Source organism: Dipodomys spectabilis, unplaced genomic scaffold (assembly GCF_019054845.1).
Source record: "Dipodomys spectabilis isolate Male_0828 unplaced genomic scaffold, ASM1905484v1 ptg000080l, whole genome shotgun sequence".
Lineage (NCBI taxonomy): Eukaryota > Metazoa > Chordata > Mammalia > Rodentia > Heteromyidae > Dipodomys > Dipodomys spectabilis.
In genome coordinates, this window is record NW_024870757.1 from 554,868 (window position 1) to 576,586 (window position 21,719).

The following is a 21,719-nucleotide window of genomic DNA, read 5'->3' on the forward strand; positions in this document are numbered from 1 at the left end:
CTCTGGACTTGGGAGAGGCTCTGGTGGAGACACTGGTCCTCTGGATGTGTCACATTCTCTGCTTGTGTCTATACAGGACGAAAAGCATGGAGGTGCTGGCCCAGAGCATGAGCCCCAGACACAGAACATCAGGCACCGAGAGCATGGCCACGTACAGCACTTCAGCAGCTGGATCGCGACGCACAGAGAAACAGTATAATGTTGTTGTGCACTTTGGGTCCAGTCATGTACATGAGAAAAACAATGCTCACCAGGAGGAAGACACCCCTCCCCCCCCCCCCCCGCCGCCCTAGTTGAGGTAGAGGGTGGAGACAATGTGCTTGTGGGCTCTCCCCCTCAGCCCTGCCCACTTGGAGTCCCCCTGGCTGATGCTGACAGCAAGGAAGATGCTCAGGGAGCAAGTGCTACCGATCGACACCCCCCTGCCCACTCGGTGAAGATAGAAGACCATTTTGCACCCCACATCATTGAAGAAATTTCTCCAGCCCCAAGCCACCATGGTTTGGGGAATACCCCTACACAGAAGACTTAGGAAGTTGGCCACAATTAAGTGCCTAAGAATCAAGTCTGTGGCTCTCATCCTGTTCCCCATGCAGGAAAGGAATAGATAATGGAAGAGAAGGGACAAATTATCCAGAAACCCAACCAGTCTGGGCTAAGAGGATCACCCCCATAGACACATGGGCGTCTCCCATCCTCTCTATTCCTTGAGTCTCATCCTGAGGCTCTGGCCTGGGAAACTGAGGCCTGTATGGTGCCAAGGGAACTCAACATTCTCCATCCAGCTTTCAGCCCACTGGAAATGCTGTCCTACTGACTCTCATGTATTGGGAAAAATCCAATTCTATTCATCCATCAGGAAGAGGAAGATGGCATGTTCAGGGAAATGAACATATGAAATGAACAAGTGAAGCTGAGTCAGTTTCTGAGATGAAGGCAGCTGTGTTTCTTCCCTTTGAAATCAGATCTAAAACTATAAACAAGTAGGCCACTAGTGACTCATGCCTGTAATCCTAGCTACTCAGACCACTGAGATCTTCGATTTGCAGTTCAAAGCCACCCTTGAGAAGGAAAGTCCATGAGACTATTATAAGCAGTCAACCACCTGAAAACCAGAAGTGGAGCTGTGGCTCAGAGTGCTAGAGCACTAGCCTTGAGACAAAAGAGCTCAGGGACAGCCTCCATGTCCCATGACTGACTTTTCACCAGCAGGGTTCAACCATGAAGGCACAACATCTGAAACTGCAGCACTCATGGCTTCTGGATGTCCCTGCACACTTTGTGTGTCTCGCTGTAACCTATTCTTGGCTTAGCATTCTTTTTCAGGTGGAAAAGAGAAGTCCACGGTGGAGAATGAAGGGGCCGATGGATCCCAGTTGTCCTGCGATGAGGTAAGCGCTCGGCTTGGATGGTTTTGGCACATTAGTCTGCTCTGATGTCCACTGACTAATGCCTGCTTGTGAGCCTCTGCCGTGCACATGATGAGATTTCTTGTATTCTGCTCTTGGTGATGACTATTCTCACACACACTTTACAAAAATGTCAAGGTCTTGGATATAGCTCAGGCTGCAATCGAACTCATCCCCCTCTGCCGGGATTACAGGGGAAACCTCCCCTTTCAGCAGTATGTCTGAACTCTCAGCGAGTGGTTTTGTGTCATCCTGGCCTTTATATTCTGTGGAGAACAAGTCATTGGTGGCCACGCATGGACGGATCACACCCAGCTGCCCTGCCTGGCTGAGCTTCTGTCTGGCGTGAAGTCTGCGATGGCTTGTGAGGTTAGACCTTCGGCCAAACGCCTTGCCACAGGTATCGCACACATATGGCTTTTCCCCAGTGTGCACAGCCTGGTGTGTGGCAAGGCTGGAGCGCACACTGAACGCCTTGCCACACGTGTCACACGTGTACGGCTTCTCCCCGGTGTGCGTCCGGTGGTGGCTGATAAGGTGTGAGTTCTGGGTGAATGCCTTCCCACACTCCGTGCAGCGGTGTGGCCGGGCGCCAGTGTGCAAGGTCTGGTGTTCAGCGAGGCTCGAGCGCATGCTAAATGCTTTGCCACATGTATCGCATGGGTACGGCTTCTCCCCAGTGTGTGTCCTACGGTGGCTGGCGAGGTGTGCGTTCCTCGCAAAGGCCTTGCCACACTCAGCGCACTGGTAAGGCTTGTGTCCCGCGTGTATGGCCCGGTGCGTGTTGAGGTGGGAGTGGGAATTAAAGGCTTTGCCACACTCACTGCACACGTAGGGCCTCTCCCCAGTGTGCGTCCTGCGATGGCGTGCGAGGTGCGAGTTCTGCGTGAATGCCTTCCCGCACTCCGTGCAGCGGTGTGGCCGGGCGCCGGTGTGCACTGCCTGGTGTGTGGCGAGGCTGGAGCGCAGGCTGAACGCCTTGCCACATGTGTCGCACGGGAACGGCCGCTCCCCAGTGTGCGTGCGGCGGTGATTGGCGAGATGGGAGTTCTGTGCAAATGCCTTGCCACACTCGGTACACTGGTAAGGCCTGTGTCCCGCATGGATGGCGCGGTGCGTGTTGAGGTGGGAGTGGGAGTTAAAGGCTTTGCCACATTCCCCGCATGCGTATGGCCGCTCCCCGGTGTGTGTCCTGCGGTGCGCGGCCAGGCTGGATGCTTGGCTGAACACCTTCCCGCACTCGGCGCAGTGGTGCGGCTTGCGGCCGGTGTGCACCGACTGGTGTGCGGCGAGGTTGGCACGCACGCTGAAGGCCTTGCCACACACGCCACACGTGAATGGCCGCTCGCCGGTGTGCGTCCGGCGGTGCACAGCAAGGCCAGAGGTTTGGCTGAAGGCCTTCCCGCACTCAGCGCAGCGGTGCAGCTTCTCCCCAGTGTGGATCCGCCTGTGAAGCACCAGGGCTGAGGGGTAGCCGAACGCCTTGCCGCACTCTCCGCACTGGTAAGGCTTTTCCTGAATGTGTACTTTGGGTGTTCGCGTGAGTATCGGAGAACAGATGGAGACATCATCCACTCCGGGGACGATGTGTGTGTTCCCACTAGAGGGGCTCCCCCGAGAGCGTGACATGGGGGCCTCAGAGAGGGCAGACTTCACCTCAGTCCTCACCTCTGGTCCTTCACACAGGTATGGAGGGAGCCCACGCAGATGCTCCTGGAGGGGCCGTCCGAGCCAAGTGCTCGTGGGCTGCTTCCCCACGTGACCCCCACCCTCCTGCTTTCCTCCACCACTGCCCTCTTCTCTGTGGACCACAAGCACTCCTTCTGCACGGCCTTCAGTGCTGCTCCACTCCCATTCCCACTCATGTGGAGCTTTCTGGATTTCCTTGCAGGAAAACTCATCAGTGCCTCCGTCCTCATGACTTTGGGATATTTCTCCCCTACCGCTGCCTGCATTGGGTGATAATTCTTTAATTATGTATCCAGAAGAGGTACCTGCAAGATATAAAGTTCCCATTTGATTAATCACACAGTTAAGTATTTCACACTGAAAGAGAGAATACCACAGCACTTATTATACACACACTGAGGAGCCATGTGAACTCTGAGAATCATAAAATCCATTACTTAGGAACAGAAAAGGAATAGGATTCTTTATTGCAAGTGGTTCACATGGAATCTATATTATGAGGAAATAAGACTCATTTCAAACATTGTATGAGGAAGAGATGCATCCTGAGCAAATGTGATTGACAGGAAGGCAGGAGTCCCCTCCCTCCCCACCACCCACACACCTAGCAAAACCATATGGTGATATCATGACTGAAGAGAAAAAAATGACTGTTTATAACATACTAAGAATGTACAAATAAATGCCACATATCACACGACATGTTGTAAAGGTTCACAGATCAAAGGAGTTTACAGAATGAAATAACTGGCAAGTTTGAATTGCAAAGCAGAATGAGGACAAGAGGGAAGAATTCAATACAACAAGGCCAGAGAAGCAATCAAAAACAAAAATACCTGGAATATGTGCTATAAACTGCCTACACCCATTTATAGTGAGCAGACTTTAACAAGAGAAGTCTAGTAGTTATGTTGGACAATACATCCTGACTACATTGAGATTCAAGTTACAAAAAAAAATTGTAATCTATGGTAAAATAAACAAATTATATCCTCTTTTAAAACAGAAAACTTGGCACGAGTGGCTCACGCCTATAATCCCAGCTACTCAGGAGGCTGAGATCTGAGGAGCGCGTTCAAAGCCAGCTGGGGCAGGAAAGTCCATGAGACTCTTATCTCCAACAAACCACAGAAAACCAGAAGTGGCATTGTGGCTCAAGTGGTAGAGCACTCACCTTGAGCTGAAGAGCTGAGAACAGTGCCCAGTCCCTGAGTTCAAACTCTAGGAATGGCAAAAAAATAAATAAAAGAAGAGAACTTGTGTTACAGAAAAAGCACAAAAATATAAGAAGTAGAATATCCAGCCAATAGCTCTAGGTGTGCATCTGAAGGAAATGAAGCCAGCATATAAAAGACATGGCTGGGGCTAGGTGCTGGGGGCTCACGCCTGTAATCCTAGCTAAGCAGGAGGCTGAGTTCCGAGAATCACAGTTCAAAGCCAGCTCAGGAAGGAAAGTCCATGAAACTCTTATCTCCAATAAACTACTCAGAAGAGACACGGAGTGGGAATGGGGGGAGATGGCTCAGTGGTAGAGTGTTTGCCTTGCATGCATGAGGCCCTGGGTTCGATTCCTTAGCACCACATAAGCAAAAAGAAAAAAGCCGGAAGTGGCGCTATGGCTCAAGTGATAGAGCACTAGCCTTAAGCTGAAGAGCTGAGGGACAGCGCCCAGGCCCAGAGTTCAGGCCCCATGATTGGACCGTCCCCCCACCCCCAAAAAAATAACAGAAGAGACACCGGGTACTGCACACTCACCGTTAGCTGGAGAGCCAGCCTGGAGCACTTCAATGGACACAGAAAATGCAGTGGAGACACAGAATGGCATATTACTCCACAGGGCAGGGCACAAGTGGGGACATTCTAAAGTCCTTTAGGGCTCACAGCAGAGACTCTAGTTTTCCTACAGAAAATTTCCACTTGTGCCCAGGTTCCCCAGCTCCCTCTCTGCACATCTGAGCTCTTACCTGCACACACACCTTTGGCGCCTTCCCAACCATTCAGCTCTCCTGGAATTGTCACATGGCTCTGTGCCACCCAGGGCTCTTCCTCGAGCTTCAACGGCAAAATTACACTCACGCTGGGAGGGGAGATTCCTGTTTATAGAAAGACAATGCGCTGTGGCCTTTCCAGAATCCCCAGTCCCATGTTCATGGGAAAAGGGGACATCACACATGGATGCAAAAGACACTTCACACATTCAGCAGACTACCTCCATCTGAACACTTCAGAAAACACTTTAATGTGCAGACAGCAATACAAGAACTACTGAGTCAGTGGCTGGGATGGTGGCTCTGTGGTAGAGTGCTTGCCTTGCATGCATGAGGCCCTGGGTTCCATTCCTCAGCACCACATAAACAGAAAAAGCTGGAAGTGGCACTGTGGCTCAAGTGGTAGAGCGCTAGCCTTGAGCTGAAGAGCTGAGGGACAGTGCCCAGGCCCAGAGTTCAGGCCTATGACCCGCAAAAAAAAAAAAAAAAGAACTACTGAGTCAGAAGGACAAGGAAATCCATATTTTCAAAGTCTGCCGTGGGCTGAGTGTGGTGTCAGCTGTATGTAATCCCAGAACTCAGAAGTTCAGGGGCAAATTCAAGGCCAGCCAGGGCTACAAAATGGGAACTTGTCTCAATAAAAAAATTTGAGAAGGAGAAAGAGGAAGAAAAGGAAGGAAGAAAGGAAGGTTGGTCTGCCAGAGTGCTTGAGATGTAGCTCAATGATGAGAGAACTAGCCTAGTGTGTACAAAGTACCAGAGAGGGAAAGGAAAGAAATGGAAAATAGTGAAGAAAGGGAGAGGAAAGAAGGGTAAAGGGGAAAAAGGAACAAAGGAGAACAGGAGACAAGCATGCTGCAGCTGACATGCACACATGCTCACTTATGCTGTAGGACACAGGAGGGAGGAAAAAGAAGGTTATTAAAGTCTGTAGGCCACGTTAGCATATTTCCATCTCTGACCTGGTAGAACTTTTCATCTAATCGTGCAATTTGGGGCTCTCCAGGCTCTCGGGAAAACAAAGAAAACTGTAAACTCCTGACTTGCACAGGGAAGGGTGCTCACCCACAGAGACCAGGTTCCCGTAGGTGTCCAGCATGACGTCCCTGTACAGAGCGCGCTGAGCCGGGGTCAGGCACCGCCACTCCTCCCGGGTGAAATACAGCGCCACATCCTCAAATGTCAACTGTCCCCAAGGAGAAAATCCAAAAGCATTTCACACACACATGCAGGGACTCAGAAAAAGTATTACATGAAATTATAATCAGCAATCAACACACCAGGGACAGAAGGAAGCTTCAGAGTGTTACCGTTTATAACAGTTTGATATGACACTTTGTAGAATTGTACAACCCTGCATTCTTCTGAGAAAGTAAGCACGTATAATGAGCTGAGTTAAAAGAACCCAGCAGGGCACCAGTGGTTCTCACCTGTATGTCCATGAGGCTGAGATTGGGGAATCACAGTTCAAAGCCAACTGGAACAGGAAAGTCCATGGGACTCTTTCCTCCAATTAACTGAACTACCCAAAGAGCCAGATGTGGAGCTGTGCCTCAAGTGATAAAGGCCTTGAGAAAAAGAGCTCAGGACAGCACACAGGCTCTGAGTTCAAGCCCCAGGACTGGGGAAGAAATAAGAGAGAAAATGCCCAACGCTAAAAAGAAAACCAGCAGAGAGGTTTCAGCAAGCACACAGGAACACTTGGTGAGTGATGTCCTCCTGAGCCCATGCCCAGTGGAGGGGACAGAGCTGAGGGAAGGCATGGGGGACATGAGCACAAGTGGCAGGCAGACGCCAGCACAATCAGAACCCAGGCCAGCTCTGTGCATGGGAAGGAGACACCACATGGCTTTACCTGAGTCACAGCCGCCATCCCTGCTCCTTGTCTTTCCTCTTCCTCCTCAGGTAATATCACTTTTCAGAAGTCAGTCCTGAGTGCTGAAAATATCCCATTTAATGCTCACACCAAACACACACTCCCTGTGCCCCCGCCCTAGCCCAGGGAGGACCTCACCGTGAGGAAGATGATCCTATGCTGCCCACTCATGGGGTGATGGGAAATGCCGGTCCTGGGGCTTGAACTTAGGACCTGGGCACTGCCCCTGAACTTGTTTCCTCAAGGCTGGTGCTCTACCACTTGAGCCATAGCTCTATTCTGGCTTTTTGGTGGCTACTTGGGAGTTAAGAGTCTCAGGGTGGGGTTGGAAATGTGGAGGGGTTGAAGCAGTAAAGCCAATGAAAGAAAAAGCATCAGCTACCATTTCAGACCACTTTTGGGACCTTAAAAATAAAAAAAAAGCCCTGGACTTTCCTGTCTGATGACTTCAAACCTCCCTCACATCTCAGCCTCCTGAGTGGCTACAGTTACAACCAGGGGCCCTGCTCACTCTGCTCTCCTTGTAACCATGACCCCTCTTTCCCATGGAACAAATGGCTCTGCACAACTGCATCATTCTCCTCTCCTCCCTTTCGGAAATGCTCCCCCATTTTCTGCACCCTGCCACCTTTGTGATGTCTTGGGTCCTTCTGGAGATGGAGATTCTGCATTTCTCTATGTGCTTTCCTCTCTGCTCATGCCACTGATCCTTTGTAAAGCCTGCACCCTAATGCTACTTTGCCACCTGCTGTGGGGGTTCTCTCTTCTCTTCCTGTTTTCCTGATTTCCTCTCAGTCTTTCTCCTGATGATCCTTTGCCCTCACCTTCCCACAGCCCCAGTACAGTCAAGGTGTGAGGTTTCCACCTACACCCTAGCCTGGCAGGCGTAGGATGGGGAGGGAGCCAGCACTGCCTAGGGTAGGGTTGAGGTGGGGTGGGTGGAGAGGTGGGTCCTGGCCTCTGGGCTGCAGCAATTGGCTCTGTGGGTCTAGCAATGTCTGTCTGGAGCGAGGCCAGAAGCAGGGCCAGGGAGTAGCCAGGCTGCAGATTGGGGCAGGGGCCTTGGGATGGGGACCTGGGGTTGGACACACGTGGAAACGGAGGGGGGGGAGCACTGTCGGGGGGGGGGGGGGCAGGGCCCGGCAGGGCTGCGGGTGGAGGGAGGATCGCGGGAGGGGCGTGACTAGGGACTCGGGGCTGGGGCGGGAGGCTGGGGTCAGCGGCCTGAGCCCGGGTCGGGTCGGGGCTGAGCCGGGCCGCGCCCACGCCCCCACGCTCAGCTCACCCTGTGTGGAGGGACCCCAGGACAGGAAGTGAGGACAGGCCGGCGACACAGGCTCTCTGGCAGGAGGGCCGCGCAGGGACCCCGCCCCCGCCCGTGGAGGCTGGGGACACCCGGAAATGCCGACTTACTCTGACATCCAGGGAGACTCACAAGCAGCATAGCGACCTAACCTCCGCGCCATCCGCTTCCGGGTCTGCTGGGAACTGCGCGCGCAGCAAGGGAGAAAGCCCGCGGGGGTGCGGGATGTACACGGCAGGGGGGGGGGGGGGGAAATGCGAGCGAGTGGGCGGGGCTTTGACAAAGGGGCGGGGCGACGACAGGAGACCAACGGAAAGCAGCGGATGGGCGGGGCAAGAACAAAATTGAGTCTAAAGGACCAGTCTTGGGCAGGGAAACACGGTGGGCGGGGCCACAATGAGGCGTGGCAAGCGGGGGGGCGGGGGGAACAAAACTGTCTTCAGAGGGATAGGGCAAGTAGGCGGGAAAGAGGCGGAGAAGAAAAGAACATGGTTGGGGAGGAGCCAGGTCAAGGCAAGGAAGATTGAGTGGGCTGGGCCGTGCCTGGAGTGACCACAGTGACAAAGGGGTGGAGCCACGGGAGACTATGGGCCTTTGGCGGCCCCAGGGCCATGGGGGCGGGGCCAGGGCTATGGGGGCGGGGCCAGGAGCCAGGCCTGGCCTCTCTCTGTGGCTTCTCCCCAGCCTCCCAGTGTTTTCCCAGGTGTTGGAGGCCTGACCTCCCACGGAGGAGGCCTGGGCTACCCAGCCTGGGAACCCAGATCTCTTTTGGGGAAATGGGGTGAAAGTGGGAGGCCATTGGGCCTAGGCCCTGAAATCCACTGAAGGCATTGAATCAGAAGCTGGAATCGTCCATGGGGAGGGCACACAAAGGCTGGACTCCCAGGGACGGGGTGCAGGCTCTTGCAGACACCGGTCAGTACCAAATAAAAATGGTTTTCCTTTCTGACCGAAGCTCCACTCTAGAGATGGTCCTGTGGACAAGGTGTGGGGTGCTGGGGTGTGGAGGGCTATCACATGGGATGTGAAGTCACCAATAGGTGCTGTAAGAAAGTTTTATTAAATAGATGTCAGCCTGGCTTTGGTGGCTCATGCATCATCCTAGTTAGTCGAAGGCTGAGGTCTGAGGATTGTGGAAGCCAGCCTGGGCTGGAAAGCTCATGGGACTCTTATGGCCAAGTATAGTGAGTGGTACATAATGGCTGAAGTGGTATTGAGCTAGCCTTGAACAAAAAGAGCTTAGAGATAGTGCTCAGACCCAGAATTCAAGGCCAGGAGCAGAAAAATAAACAGATATTGAGCTGGGAAGTTGGCTCAGTGGTAAAGTGCTTGCCTTGAGCTGAAGAGCTCAGGGGCAGTGCACAGGCCCTGAGTTCAGGCCCCACCATCCAAAAAGTTCTGCCCTTCATTTGTACTTGCAAACTACAATTTCATCATCACTTTTAGTCCTCTGACCTCACAGAGCATGTGTCCCACTTGATCAGGATAGTAAAAGGAACAGTAGCCAAAATCTTTGGTATTAGTGACATTTTTGTCCCTTCTATTGCCAATCACGTCCAGTGACATTTAGCAGTGAGTGAACAAGCCAACTCAGGCCCGTGGACAAGCCGGCGAGACCCAGAATTGCGGCCCTGAGCTAGGCCCACCTGGCAAGCGCGGGGGCGGTGGTGATCGCCTGGACCTCGCTCAGGAGGCACGTGCTGCTCATGGATGTACTCCTGCCCCTCTCTACACATACAGAACCAGCTGGCTTCCAGAGTCCCTCGGGGAGTCCAAACCCCACAACTGCCATGGTCTGCGGGACCCCTCTAAAGAGGGGAGCAGGGAGTTGGCCACGAGCAGGTGCTGCAGGATCGCATCCGTGGGTCTTAACTAGCACTCACAGGAGAAAGGTGCAGAAGACAGTAGAGAAATTCCCCACCACTCCACCTGTGGTCTGAGATAGGTAGATGATTCCCACGGCCCAGCAACTGGCTGCCATGGCCATGCTGCTGGGCCGAGCTGGGAGGTACAACCACACATTACAACATAAAAATGCACTGGGCTCTGGTTTTACCATGTGTGCCATTGCTGTTTTATCTACATGAGACCCTAACAGTGTGGAGAACGGCACTGGGGACAGAGTTTAGAGCTTCCCAAAGCTGTGTCAGTTTTCATTCCAAATTAAAATCCTAGATCCTTAACCTTCCTAGAGTTTAATGATATCATTGGTTTCTGTTAGGAAGAATTAGAAATTAAATTAAACTTGGGCTGGGAAGGTGGCTCAGTGGTAGAGCGCTTGCCTTGCATACATTAGGCCCTGGGTTCGATTCCTCAGCACCACGTAAGCAAAAAGAAAAAAAAAGCCGGAAGTGGCACTGTGGCTCAAGTGGTAGAGCGCTAGCTTTGAGCTGAAGAGCTGAGGGACAGCGCCCAGGCCCAGAGTTCAGGCCCCATGACCGGACCCAAAAAAAAAAAAAAAAGAAAAAGAAATTAAATTAAACTTACCTGGATAGAAATCATAAATCACTCAGTAATTTTTCAAAAGGGATAGTTTATTAACAAAAACATAGATACATTCTGAGTAGAGAAGTAGCAGTATTTAAACATTCTCTGGAAAATGTTCTACTGGGGCTGGCAATGTAGTTGGTAAAATGCTTGTCTTGCATGCATGAAACCCTAGTTTGATTCCTCAGTACCACATAAACAGAAAAAGAGGGAAGTAGCATTGTGGCTCCAGTGGTAAGAGTGGCAGCCTTGAGGAAAAGCAGCTCAGGGACAGTGTCCAGGCCCTGAGTTCAAGCCCCAGGACTGGCAAAAAAAAAAAAAAAAGGAAGGAAGGAAGGAAATGCTATGCTGGTGATGTGTATTTCTGAGGTTTGAACTAGCATGTGATAGGAAAGTGCTCAAGTATTAAGTTACCCCAAAATCCTCATTCCAGATCTGATTAAATTCTCTACTCTAGAAACCTCTTTCATCTCAAAAACAAGATGAATTCGTCTCATCAGAAGACCAGTCAGCAGGCTTTGCTACACAGCAGCCACAGTATTCCATGTAGGGACAGCTGTTCTGCTTTACCTCCACCGTTTTCCCAGAGCCCCACGCTGTGCTCACTTCCCATGGGCCCCTTCAGCTCACATTTGGTTCTGTGCATGTTTCCTCATAAAAATCGGGGTCAAAGTGAAGGGCGCCCTACTCTGGGCAACGTCACATCCTGGTTCTGCACTTTTTTTTTTTTGGGTGGGAGTCGGTCGTGGGGCTTGAACTCTGGGCTCGGGTGCTGTCCTTGGGCTCTTCAGGTCAAGGCGAGCACTCTACCCTTTGAGCCAGAGCGCCACTTCGGGTTTTCTAGTGGTTTATTGGAGATAAGAGTCTCACTGACTTTCCTTGCTCTGGCTGGCTTTGAACCGTGATCCTCAAATCTCAGCCTCCTCAGTAGCTAGGATTACAGGCATGAGCCACCAACACTTGGCTCTCCGCACTTTACTCCTTCTTGAGGTGGCTGTGCATGGCTAGGCTGCAGGTCTGGCTGGACACTGCCCGACACTCGGTGCACCGGTGTGCCTTTCTGACGCATGTGCACGGCCTGGTGTTTGGTAAGGGTGCAATTCTGGGCAAAGGCTTTGCCGCACAAATGGCATGCATAGGGCCTCTCCCCGGTGTGCGTCCTGCGGTGCCTGATGAGGTAGCAGGTGCGGCTGAACGCCTTCCCACACTCGGTGCACGTGTGCGACTTCAGCCCAGTGTGCACAGTCTGGTGGTGAATGAGGCCGCCACACTGGCTAAAGGTCTTCCCACACACCTTGCATGCATAGGGCTTCTCCCCGGTGTGCGTCCTGTGGTGCTTGGTGAGACTGGAGGCACGGGTGAATGCCTTCCCACACTCGGCACACATGTGCCGCTTGTGGCTAGTGTGCATAATCAGGTGCGAGGCGAGGCTCCTTCGACCACCAAACGTCTTCCCGCACGTGTCGCACATGTACCGCTTCTCCCCGCCGTGCTGCATAGCCTGGTGCTCCTTGAGGCTGCAGCGTGAGGCGAAAGCCTTGCCACACACTCCGCAGCGGTGTGGCCTCTCCCCAGTGTGCGTCCGGCGGTGCGCGGTGAGGCTGTACATCTGGCTGAATGCCTTCCCACACTCTCCACACAGGTAGGGCTTCTCGCCAGTATGGAATCGCTTATGAGCCACGAGTTCGGAATGTGAGAACAAAGCCTTCCCGCACTCTGTGCAGAGGTGGCGCTTCACACCGCTATGTCTTTGCTCATGAACCGAGAGATGAGAACGTGTGTTGAAAGCCTTCCCGCATGTGGCACAGGGGTGCGGCTTCTCCCCGGTGTGGCTCAGCCGGTGCCGCTCCAGGGCCCAGGGGAAGCTGAACGCCTTGCCACACTCCCCGCATTTGTGACGCTTTTCCCGAACGCGTGCTTTGGGTGTTTGTGAGCGCAAGGGAGAAGAGATGGAGGCGTCATCACTTGCAGGGATGATGTGTGTGTTCCCACTGGAGGGACTCCCCGTGGGTGCAACATGTGAGCCCTTGGCAAGGGCAGATTTCTCCACCTCAGTCTTCACCCCTGGCCCTTCACACAGGTATTGCGGGAGCCCACGCAGGTGCTCCTGGAGGGGCCGTCCCAGGCACGGGCTTTTGGGCTGCTTCCCCATGAGGCCCCCACCCTCCTGCTCTCCTCCACCACTGCCCTCTTCTCTGTGGACCACAAGCACCCCTTTAGCACAGCCTTCAGTGTAGCTCCACTCCCACTCCCACTCACGAGGAGCTTTCTGGATTTCCTCGCAGGAAAACTCATCAGTGCCTCCGTCCTCATGACTTTGGGATATTTCTCCCCTACCGCTGCCCATACTGGGTGGTTCTTTAATTATATATCCAAGAGAGGTACCTGTGAGACAAAGTTTACATCTGATTAATTACACAGTTATTTCATGCTGAAAGACAGAATATCAGCCGGGCGCCAGTGGCTCACACCTGTAATCCTAGCTACTCAGGAGGCTAAGATCTGAAGATCGCGGTTCAAAGCCAGCCCAGGTAGGAAACTCCGTGAGACTCTTTTTTTTTTTTTTTTTTTTTTGGGGGGGGGGGTCAGTCGTGGGGCTTGAACTCTGTCTGGGCTTGGGCGCTGTCCCTCAGCTCTTCAGCTCAAGGCGAGCGCTCTACCACTTGAGCTACAGCGCCACTTCCGGTTTTCTGGTGGTTTTATTGGAGATAGGAGTCTCACGGTCTCTCCTGCCCTGGCTGGCTTTGAACCACGATCCTCAGATCTCAGCCTCCTGAGTAGCTAGGATTACAGGCGTGAGCCACCAGCGCCCGGCTCCGTGAGGCTCTTATCTCCAATAAACTACTAGAAAACCGGAAGTGGTGCTGTGGCTCAAGTGGTAGAGCTGAAGAGCTGAGGGACAGCGTGCAAGCCCAGAGTTCAAGCCCCATGACCAACCAAAAGAAAAAAAAAAAAAAGACAATATCATAGCAAAAATTACACAGAGAACCCTACAATCCAGTATTTACAAACACAAAAGCAATATGATTCTTTCATTAGAAAGTGAATCATATGGAATTCAACTTAAGAGAAAGTAAACCTCATTTTAAACAACCTAAGAGCCAGGTGATGGTGGCTCATGCCTGTAGTATTAGCTACTCAGGAGGCTGAGACCTGAGGATTGTGATTCAAAGTCAACCAGGGCAGAAAATCCCTATGAGACTCTTATCTCCAGTAAACTATGCAAAAAAGCCAGAAGTGGAGCTGTGGCTCAAATGGTAGAGTGCTGGCCTTGAGCACAAAGAGGACAAGAGACAGTGCCTAGGTCAGGAGTTCAAGGACAGGACCAGCCAAAAAAAGAAACCTATGAGGAAAACATGCATCCTGAGCAAATCTGACAGGAATGCACAGGTCCCACAGCACACCTAACTCACAAAAGCCATATGGTGACATCATAACCAAAGAGCAAAAATGCCTGTTTAAACATACTGTGTACAATTAGTGCCACACATCACACAATGTGTTGTAATGATTCAGAGCCCAAAGCAGTTTACAGAATGCATTAACTTGTAATTTTGAATTGCAAAGCAGAGGCAGGAAAAGGGGGAAGAATCCAATACAGCACTGCCAGAAAAGCAAAGAAAAGCAAAACCACCTGGGATATGTGCTATAAACTGCTTTCACCCACTCACAGCCAACAGATTTTAACATGAACAAGAGCTGTCTAGCAGTTATGTTGCACAATACATGCTAATTACATTTAGATGCTAGTCAAGTAATCAAAAAAATAGTAACCCATGATAAACAATATATGTTATAGACCATGATAGACAATTTGCTCCAGGAAAGTTAGAATGAACTTGTGACTTTAAATGAGCATCATTATTCCACAATACTGTGAAATTTGGGAAATTATGTAATCACTTAATCACAATTTAAAAAAAAAAAAAGAACCTTGGGGAAGGTAGGGAGGGAAGGGATAGCAGGGGGAAAACAATGGAGGGGGTAACAATGCTCAATAGGAAGTGTACTTATTACCTTACTCATGTAACTGTAACCCTCTGTATAGTATCTTTACAATAAAAAAAAAAGACAAAAAAAATTTAAAAAAAGAAAACAAACAAAAAACCCCAAAAGAACTGTGTTGCAGAAAAAGCACAGAATATAAGAAGTGGAATGTCTAGCTCTATATATCCATCTACTTCTAGGGATGCACCTGAAGGAAATTAAGATAGTGTGTGTGTGTGTGTGTGTGTGTGTGTGTGTGTGTGTGTGTGTGTGTGTGCGCACTTGAAGGAAATTAAGACAGCGTGTGTGTGTGTGTGTGTGTTGTGTGTGTGTGTGTGTGTGTGTGTGTAGGGATGCACCTGAAGGAAATTAAGACAGCGTGTGTGTGTGTGTGTGTGTGTGTGTGTGTGTGTGTGTGTGTGTGTGTGTGTAGGGATGCACCTGAAGGAAATTAAGACAGCATGTGTGTGTGTGTGTGTGTGTGTGTAAAGTGCCCAAGCTGGCCAGTTTAGTGTGTGTGTATGTGTGTATAAAGTGCCCAAGCTGGCTGAAGGAAATTAAGATAGCATGTGTGTGTGCGCGTGTGTGTGTTTGTGTATATAAAGTACCCAAGCTGGCCAGTTTAGTGTGTGTGTGTGTGTGTGTGTGTGTGTGTGTGTGTGTGTGTGTGTGTGTGTATAAAGTGCCCAAGCTGGCCAGTTTAATTCTAGCTACTCAGGAGACTGAGATCTGAGAATTGCAGTTCAAAGCTACCCTGGACAGGAAAGTCTTTGAGAATCTTATCTCCAATAAACTACTCAGAAGAGACACCAGGGTACTGCACACCCATCACTAGCTAGAGAGAGCCATCCTGGAGCACTTCAATGGACACAGAAAATGCAGTGGAGACACAGAATGGCATATTACTCTGCAGGACAGTGCACAAGTGGGGACATTCTTTAGTCCTTTAGGGCTCACAGCAGTGACACTTTCATTTTCCTACAGAAAACTTCCACTTGTGCCCAAGTTCCCCAGCTCCCTCTCTGCATATCTGAGCTCTTACCTGCACTCACCCCTCTGGCACCTTCCCAACCATTCAGCCCTCCTAGAGTTGTCACGTGGCTCTGTGCCACCCAGGGCTCTTCCTGGAACTCCAATGGCAAAATCACACTCATTCTGGGAGGGGAGACTCCTGTTTATAGAAAGACAATATGCTGTGACCTTTCTGGAATCTCCAGATTCCAGAAAAAGAGACATCACACATGGATGGAAAAGACAGTTCACACATTCAGCAGACTGCCTCCATCTGAACACTTCAGAGGACACTCTAATGTGCAGACAGCAACACAACAACTACCGAGTCAGAAGCACAAGGAAACGGATACAAAGTCTGCCATGGGCTGAGTGTGGTGTCATGTGTGTGTAATCGCAGCACTCAGAGGATCAGGGGCAAGTTCAAGGCCAGCCAGGGCTACAAAGTGGGACCTTTTCGCAAGAAATAAAATAAATAAAAAGGAAGGAAGGAAAGAAGGAAGGAAGGAGGAAGGCCTGCCATGCTGCTTGAGATGTATCTCAGTGATGAGAGGACCTGCCTAACATTTACAAAGCTCTAGAGAGGGAAGGGAAAGGAAAAGGAGAAGAGTAGAGAAAAGGAAGGGAAGAAGGGGAAGGGAAAAAAGGAACAAAGGAGAAGAGAGAAGCCTGCATAGCTGACATGCACATGAGCTCATTTAAGTTGTGGGACACAGAGTTGCACCATAGGAGGCAGGACAAAAGGATGGGTGTGAAAGTCCGTAGGCTACTTTAGTACGTTTCTGTCTTGGAGTCCACAGAGCTTTACATCTAGTCATGGAACTGAGGTCTCTCTAGTCATTCAGGGGAAAAGAAAGCAAAGACTAAAACTCCCAACTTGCACAGGGAGGGGTACTCACCCACGGAGACCAGGTTCCTGTAGGTGTCCAGCATGACGTCCCTGTACAGAGCACGCTGAGCCGGGGTCAGGCACCGCCACTCCTCCTGGGTGAAATCCACCACCACATCCTCAAATGTCAACTGTCCCCAAGGAGAAAATCCAAAAGCATTTCACACACACATGCAGGGACTCAGAAAAAGTATTACATGGAATTATAATCAATGCCTACCATGACAAAGCAATCAACACACCAGGGACAGAAGGAAGCTTCAGGATGTTAGTTTATAATGGTATCTTTGACATGACACCAAAAGGAAAACTATGTGGAATTGTACATCCCAGCATTCTTCTGAGAAAGGATATATGCAGAGCTATGTTGGCCCAGAAGCCTCCTCCCTCATGGTTTAACATGCTCTTTCCCTTGGCAACACTCGGCCCATGCAGTAAAGGCAGCATATGATCAGCCCCTACCCCCGGTCCTGAGAGCTCACGCTGTGGGACAGCTAAGACCAAATAAGGCATCGAGATCCCACAAATCCCAGAGATTATAAAAGGTCACCTGAAATAAGACCTGGCTCCACTTCTCACTTCCTCCCACCTGGTGAGAAGGGGTTGCTGGTCCCTTTACTGGCAATAAACCTGTCCTTTGTTCTTTGTACTTGGATGTCCCCTTGGTTTTCTGACAGTCTAATTTACTCTAACAAGCTGTGTTAAGGGCTGGGAAGGTGGCTCAGTGGTAGAGCGCTTGCTTTGCATGCTCGAGGCCCTTGGTTCGAGAACATGAGGCCCTAAGTATAAGTCCAGGTACCAGTAATAAATAGAGTTAATTAATTAATTAATAAAATATCATGTGATCTAACAATTCCACTTCTATACATTTACCATTGGAAATGAAAACATGTTCATATAGAATCATATTCTTGAACATTCATAGTAGCTTTATTCTTTCATCTAAGCTGGAAGTAACCAACCCCAAAACAGATAAATAGATAAACTGTGATAGAGTCAAGCTGTAGAATTCTACAAAGCGATAATAAAAAAAAAAAAAAAAAAGAATAGCTTCTACCTGTAACCCTAGCTACTCAGGAGGCTGATATCTGGAGGACTGAGTTTCAAAGCCAGCTTGAGAAGAATTCAAAAGACTTCGTCTCCAAAATAACCAGCAAAAGTGGGGCAGGAGGTGTGGCCCAAGTGGCAGAGGATTCACCAAGCAAGCAAGTAGTGTGAAGCCCTGAGTTCAAAACCTAGTACCAGAAAAATACTAATTATTTTTTAAATGAGTCCCTGAAGCAAAAGCATTATGCAAAATACAGAGTTCAGACACAGATTCCTCAGCACCACATAAGCAAAAAGAAAAAAGCCAGAAGTGGCGCTGTGGCTCAAGTGGTAGAGCGCTAGCCTTGAGCTGAAGAGCTGAGGGACAGCGTCCAGGCCCAGAGTTCAGGCCCCACGATCGGACCCAAAAAAAAAAAAAAAAGCTGTGTTAAAAGAACCCAACTAGATACAAATGGCTCACTCCTAGAATGTTAGCCATACAGGAGGCTGAAATATGAGGATCAAGGTTCAAAACCAACTGGAGCAGGATAGTCCATGAGTCTCTTATCTCCAATTAACTACAAAAAAGCCAAAAGTGGGACTGGGAAGGTGGCTCAGTGGTAGAGCGCTTGCCTTGAATACATTAGGCCCTGGGTTCTATTCCTCAGCACCACATAAGCAGAAGAAAAAAAAGGGCCGGAAGTGGTGCTATGGTTCAAGTGGTAGAGCACTCGCCTTGAGCTGAAGGGCTGAGGGACAGCGCCCAGGCCCAGGGCTGAGAGACAGAGCCCAGGCCCAGAGTTCAGGCCCCACAACCGGACCCAAAAAAAAAAAAAAGCCAAAAGTGGAGCTGTGATTCAAGTGATAGAACAGCAGCCCTGAGCAAATAAGCTAAAGATAGACCCAGGCCCTGAATTCAAGCCCCAGGACTAGGGAGAAAATAAAAGAGAGAATCCAAAAAGAAATCCAGCAGAGAGGTTTCAGCAAGGACACAGGAACACTTACTTGTTGGGCAATGCCCTCCTGAGCCCATGCCCAGTGGAGGGGACAGGGCTGAGGAAAGGTGTGGGGAAGGTGAGCACACCTGGCAGGCAGGGGCCAGCACAGTCAGAGCCCAGGCCAGCACAAGAAGGAGACGCCACATGGCTTTACCTGAGTCACAGCCGCCATCCCTGCTCCATGTCTTTCCGTCTTTCCTCTTCCTCCTCCCTGGGCTTCCTCCTTAGATGATATCACTTTCCAGAAGTCAGTCCTGAGTGCTGAAAAAATCCTGTTTAATGCTCACACCCAACATACACTCCCTGTGCCCCAGCCCCAGCCCAGGGAGGACCTCACACTGGGGAAGATGATCCTGTGCTGCCCTCATGGGGTGATGGGAAATACCGGTCCTGGGGCTCAAACTCAGGCCCTGGCCACTGTGCCTGAGCTTGTTTACTCAAAGCTGGTGCTCTACCACTTGAGCCACAACTCCACTCTGGCTTTCTGTTGGTTAATTGGAAATAAGAGTCTCAGGGAAGGTTGAAGAGCCAAAGTCACTGAGTGAAAAAAATATCAAGTACACAGTTTGAGTCCCAGTCTGTGACCTAAAAAAAAGTGTCAGCTTTTCCTGCCCAGGCTGACTTCAACCCTCCATCCTCACATCTTAGCCTCCTGAGTGGCTAGGTTACAACCATGGGCCCTGTTCCCTCTACTCTCTTTGTAACCTATGACCTCTCTTTCACTCGGCCCAAATGGCTCTGCACAATTGCAAATCATTCTCATCTATCCCACTCCGACTTGCTGTTCCCACCCCCCTCCCCGTTTCCTGCACCCCGCCACCTATGTGATTGTCTTGGGTCCTTCTAGAGATGAAAATTATTATTATCTTTTGGGGGGCGCCGTGGGGCCTGAACTCTGGACCTGGGCGCTATCCCTCAGCTCTTCAGCTATCACTTGAGCCACAGCACCACTTCCAGCTTTTTCTGCTTATATGATCCTGAGGAATGGAACCCAGGGCCTTGTGGATCCAAGGCAAGCACTCTACCACTGAGCCACCTTCCCAGCCCCATGGAGATGAAAAAAAAATTTTGGGGGGGGGGGTCCGACCGTGGGGCCTGAACTCGGCCTGGGCGCTGTCCCTCAGCTCTTCAGCTCAAGGCTAGCGCTCTACCACTTGAGCCACAGTGCCACTTCTGGCTTTTTTCTTTTTGCTTATGTGTTGCTGAGGAATCGAACCCAGGGCCTCAGGCATGCAAGGCAAGCACTCTACCACTGAGCCCCAAGAGATGAAAATTCTTAATTTCTCTATTTGCTTTCCTCTTGATTTCTTTTTGGCTTCTTCTGCTATTGCTATCGATTGCGTGCAAAGCCTGCGCCCCACTCTCTCTTTTCCCCATGCTGTTGAGACCCCGTTATCTCTTCCTTTTCCCCATTTCATCTCAGTCGTTCTCCAGATGATACTTTGCTCTCACCTTTGCAGATGCAGTGTAACAAGGCATGCTCCAGGTTGCCCCAACCCCGGCTTTGCCTAGGGGTAGGATGGGTGGGGCGGGGCAGAGCTCGGCGGGCTAGGGTGGGGAGGGTTGGGGTAGAGCGGGTTGCTGTTCTAAGACCGCACTGATCTGCCCTGGGGGCCCGGCCTGGAATGGGAACCAGAGATCTGGGCCCAATGTTGGAGTGGAGGCGGTGGTGGGGTGACGGCTAGGGTCAGGGGTTGGCCTGGGTGCCCAGTTCGGGGTCTAGGACAGGGTCCGGGCCAGATGGCGGGGTAGGGCGAGAGACCCGGGGTCGGGGCTCCGAGGCAGTGGTCGCAGCCCAGGTCCAGGTGCGGGTTCGGGTTGGGAGCCCCGAGGAGCCGGGAGAGCCCGGCGGAGCAGAGGCTGCGCCCGCCCCACCCTCGCTCCGCGGGCATCGACGCGGGGACGCTGGGGTCCGGGCGCCGCGGCCGCGCCAGGGCCGGCGGAGGTCAGGGAGGACCGGCCGGCGACCCAGGCCGCCGGGCAGGAGGGCCGCGCGGGGGCTCCGGGCACCCCGACCCCGCAGTGGGGGCTGTGGACACCGCGACGCAGACTTACTCTTGCCCATGGAGAACTGCTCTTCACAACAGCCGCGTCCTGGTCTGAGGGGAGCTGCGCGCGCAGCCAGGGAAAAGGGCGTGGGGCTGAGCAAGAGGAGGAAGCGAGCAGGTAGGCGGGGCGAGGACGACGGGGCGGGGCAGAGGCCCAGGCCCAGGGGAAAGCCCGGTGGGCAGGGCCAGAACCATACACAGGTCCAAGGGACCAGTGGTATGTGTGGGAATAACCCGAGTGGGCAGGACCACGAAAGGGAGGGGCAACACCCTGGCCTATGGGGGATACCTGGAGTGAGTTGGGGAAGGCGGTCCTGAAGAGATGGCGGCCTGGGAGGAGCCAGGCCTAGGAAGAGAGAACTAGGTGGGGTGCCTTGCACAGAGTAACAGTGGCCAAAGGGGAGCAGGGATGGGAGACTCCAGTGGACACCGGGGCAGGGCCAGAGCACTAAGGGGCAGGGCCAGGGCACTGAGGGATGGGGTCAGGGGCCAGGAGCCAGGCCTGCCTTCTCCTTTTGGTTTCTTCCCAGCCTCTGGGTGTTTTCCTAGTTTTGGAAGACCTGACCTCCCAAGGGTACCTGGATGATGGAGCCTAGGAACCCATATCTCACTGGGGAAAACAATCCACGAAGCCACCAGCATTGTGGCGAGGGGAGAGAAAAGGTACCGGATTCACCCACTGTGGGCAGTGAAGTGGCAGCTGGGAGGACTGGCGATCGAAGTTTATATTTAATGTGCTTGTTTTCAGTGGACAGAAAATGTATATGCTGATTGGCTTAAGATTATTTACTCCATGGATATTACTGAGACAAACAACCAAGCCTATGAAAGTATCACCTCAGAAACTTTTTATTGGGAATTTAAAATGTCACCATAGAAAATTTAAAGCCGGGTGCCGGTGGCTCACACCTGTAATCCTAGCTACTCAGGAGGCTGAGATCTGAGGATTGTGGTTCAAAGCCAGCCCTGGCAGGAAACTCCGTGAAACTCCTATCTCTAATAAACCAC

At 51.4% G+C, this 21,719-nt stretch overlaps 2 protein-coding genes across 4 annotated transcripts; both read right to left on the reverse strand.

Annotated features, from left to right (window-relative positions):
- Positions 1–1,138: 1,138 nt before the first annotated feature.
- Positions 1,139–8,424, reverse strand: LOC122110669 (zinc finger protein 2-like). Of its 2 annotated transcripts, none has more exons than XM_042683270.1 (5): positions 8,376–8,424; positions 6,942–7,024; positions 6,152–6,272; positions 5,063–5,191; positions 1,139–3,403 (listed from the first exon to the last, which is right to left on the reverse strand). In XM_042683270.1, the coding sequence occupies exons 2-5, from the start codon at positions 6,957–6,959 to the stop codon at positions 1,521–1,523; spliced, it is 2,151 nt and encodes a 716-aa protein (XP_042539204.1). In that variant the 5' UTR covers positions 6,960–7,024; positions 8,376–8,424; the 3' UTR covers positions 1,139–1,520. The 2 variants fall into 2 exon arrangements, with proteins under 2 accessions (XP_042539204.1, XP_042539205.1); XM_042683271.1 differs by lacking the exon at positions 8,376–8,424 and adding an exon at positions 8,248–8,313.
- Positions 8,425–11,665: 3,241 nt separating this feature from the next.
- On the reverse strand, positions 11,666–20,773 carry LOC122110677 (zinc finger protein 660-like). Of its 2 annotated transcripts, XM_042683281.1 has the most exons (5): positions 20,719–20,773; positions 18,818–18,924; positions 16,650–16,770; positions 15,782–15,910; positions 11,666–13,137 (listed from the first exon to the last, which is right to left on the reverse strand). In XM_042683281.1, exons 1-5 carry the CDS (start codon positions 20,726–20,728, stop codon positions 11,690–11,692), a joined length of 1,815 nt encoding a protein of 604 aa, XP_042539215.1. In that variant the 5' UTR covers positions 20,729–20,773; the 3' UTR covers positions 11,666–11,689. The 2 variants fall into 2 exon arrangements, with proteins under 2 accessions (XP_042539215.1, XP_042539216.1); XM_042683282.1 differs by lacking the exon at positions 15,782–15,910.
- Positions 20,774–21,719: the final 946 nt, after the last annotated feature.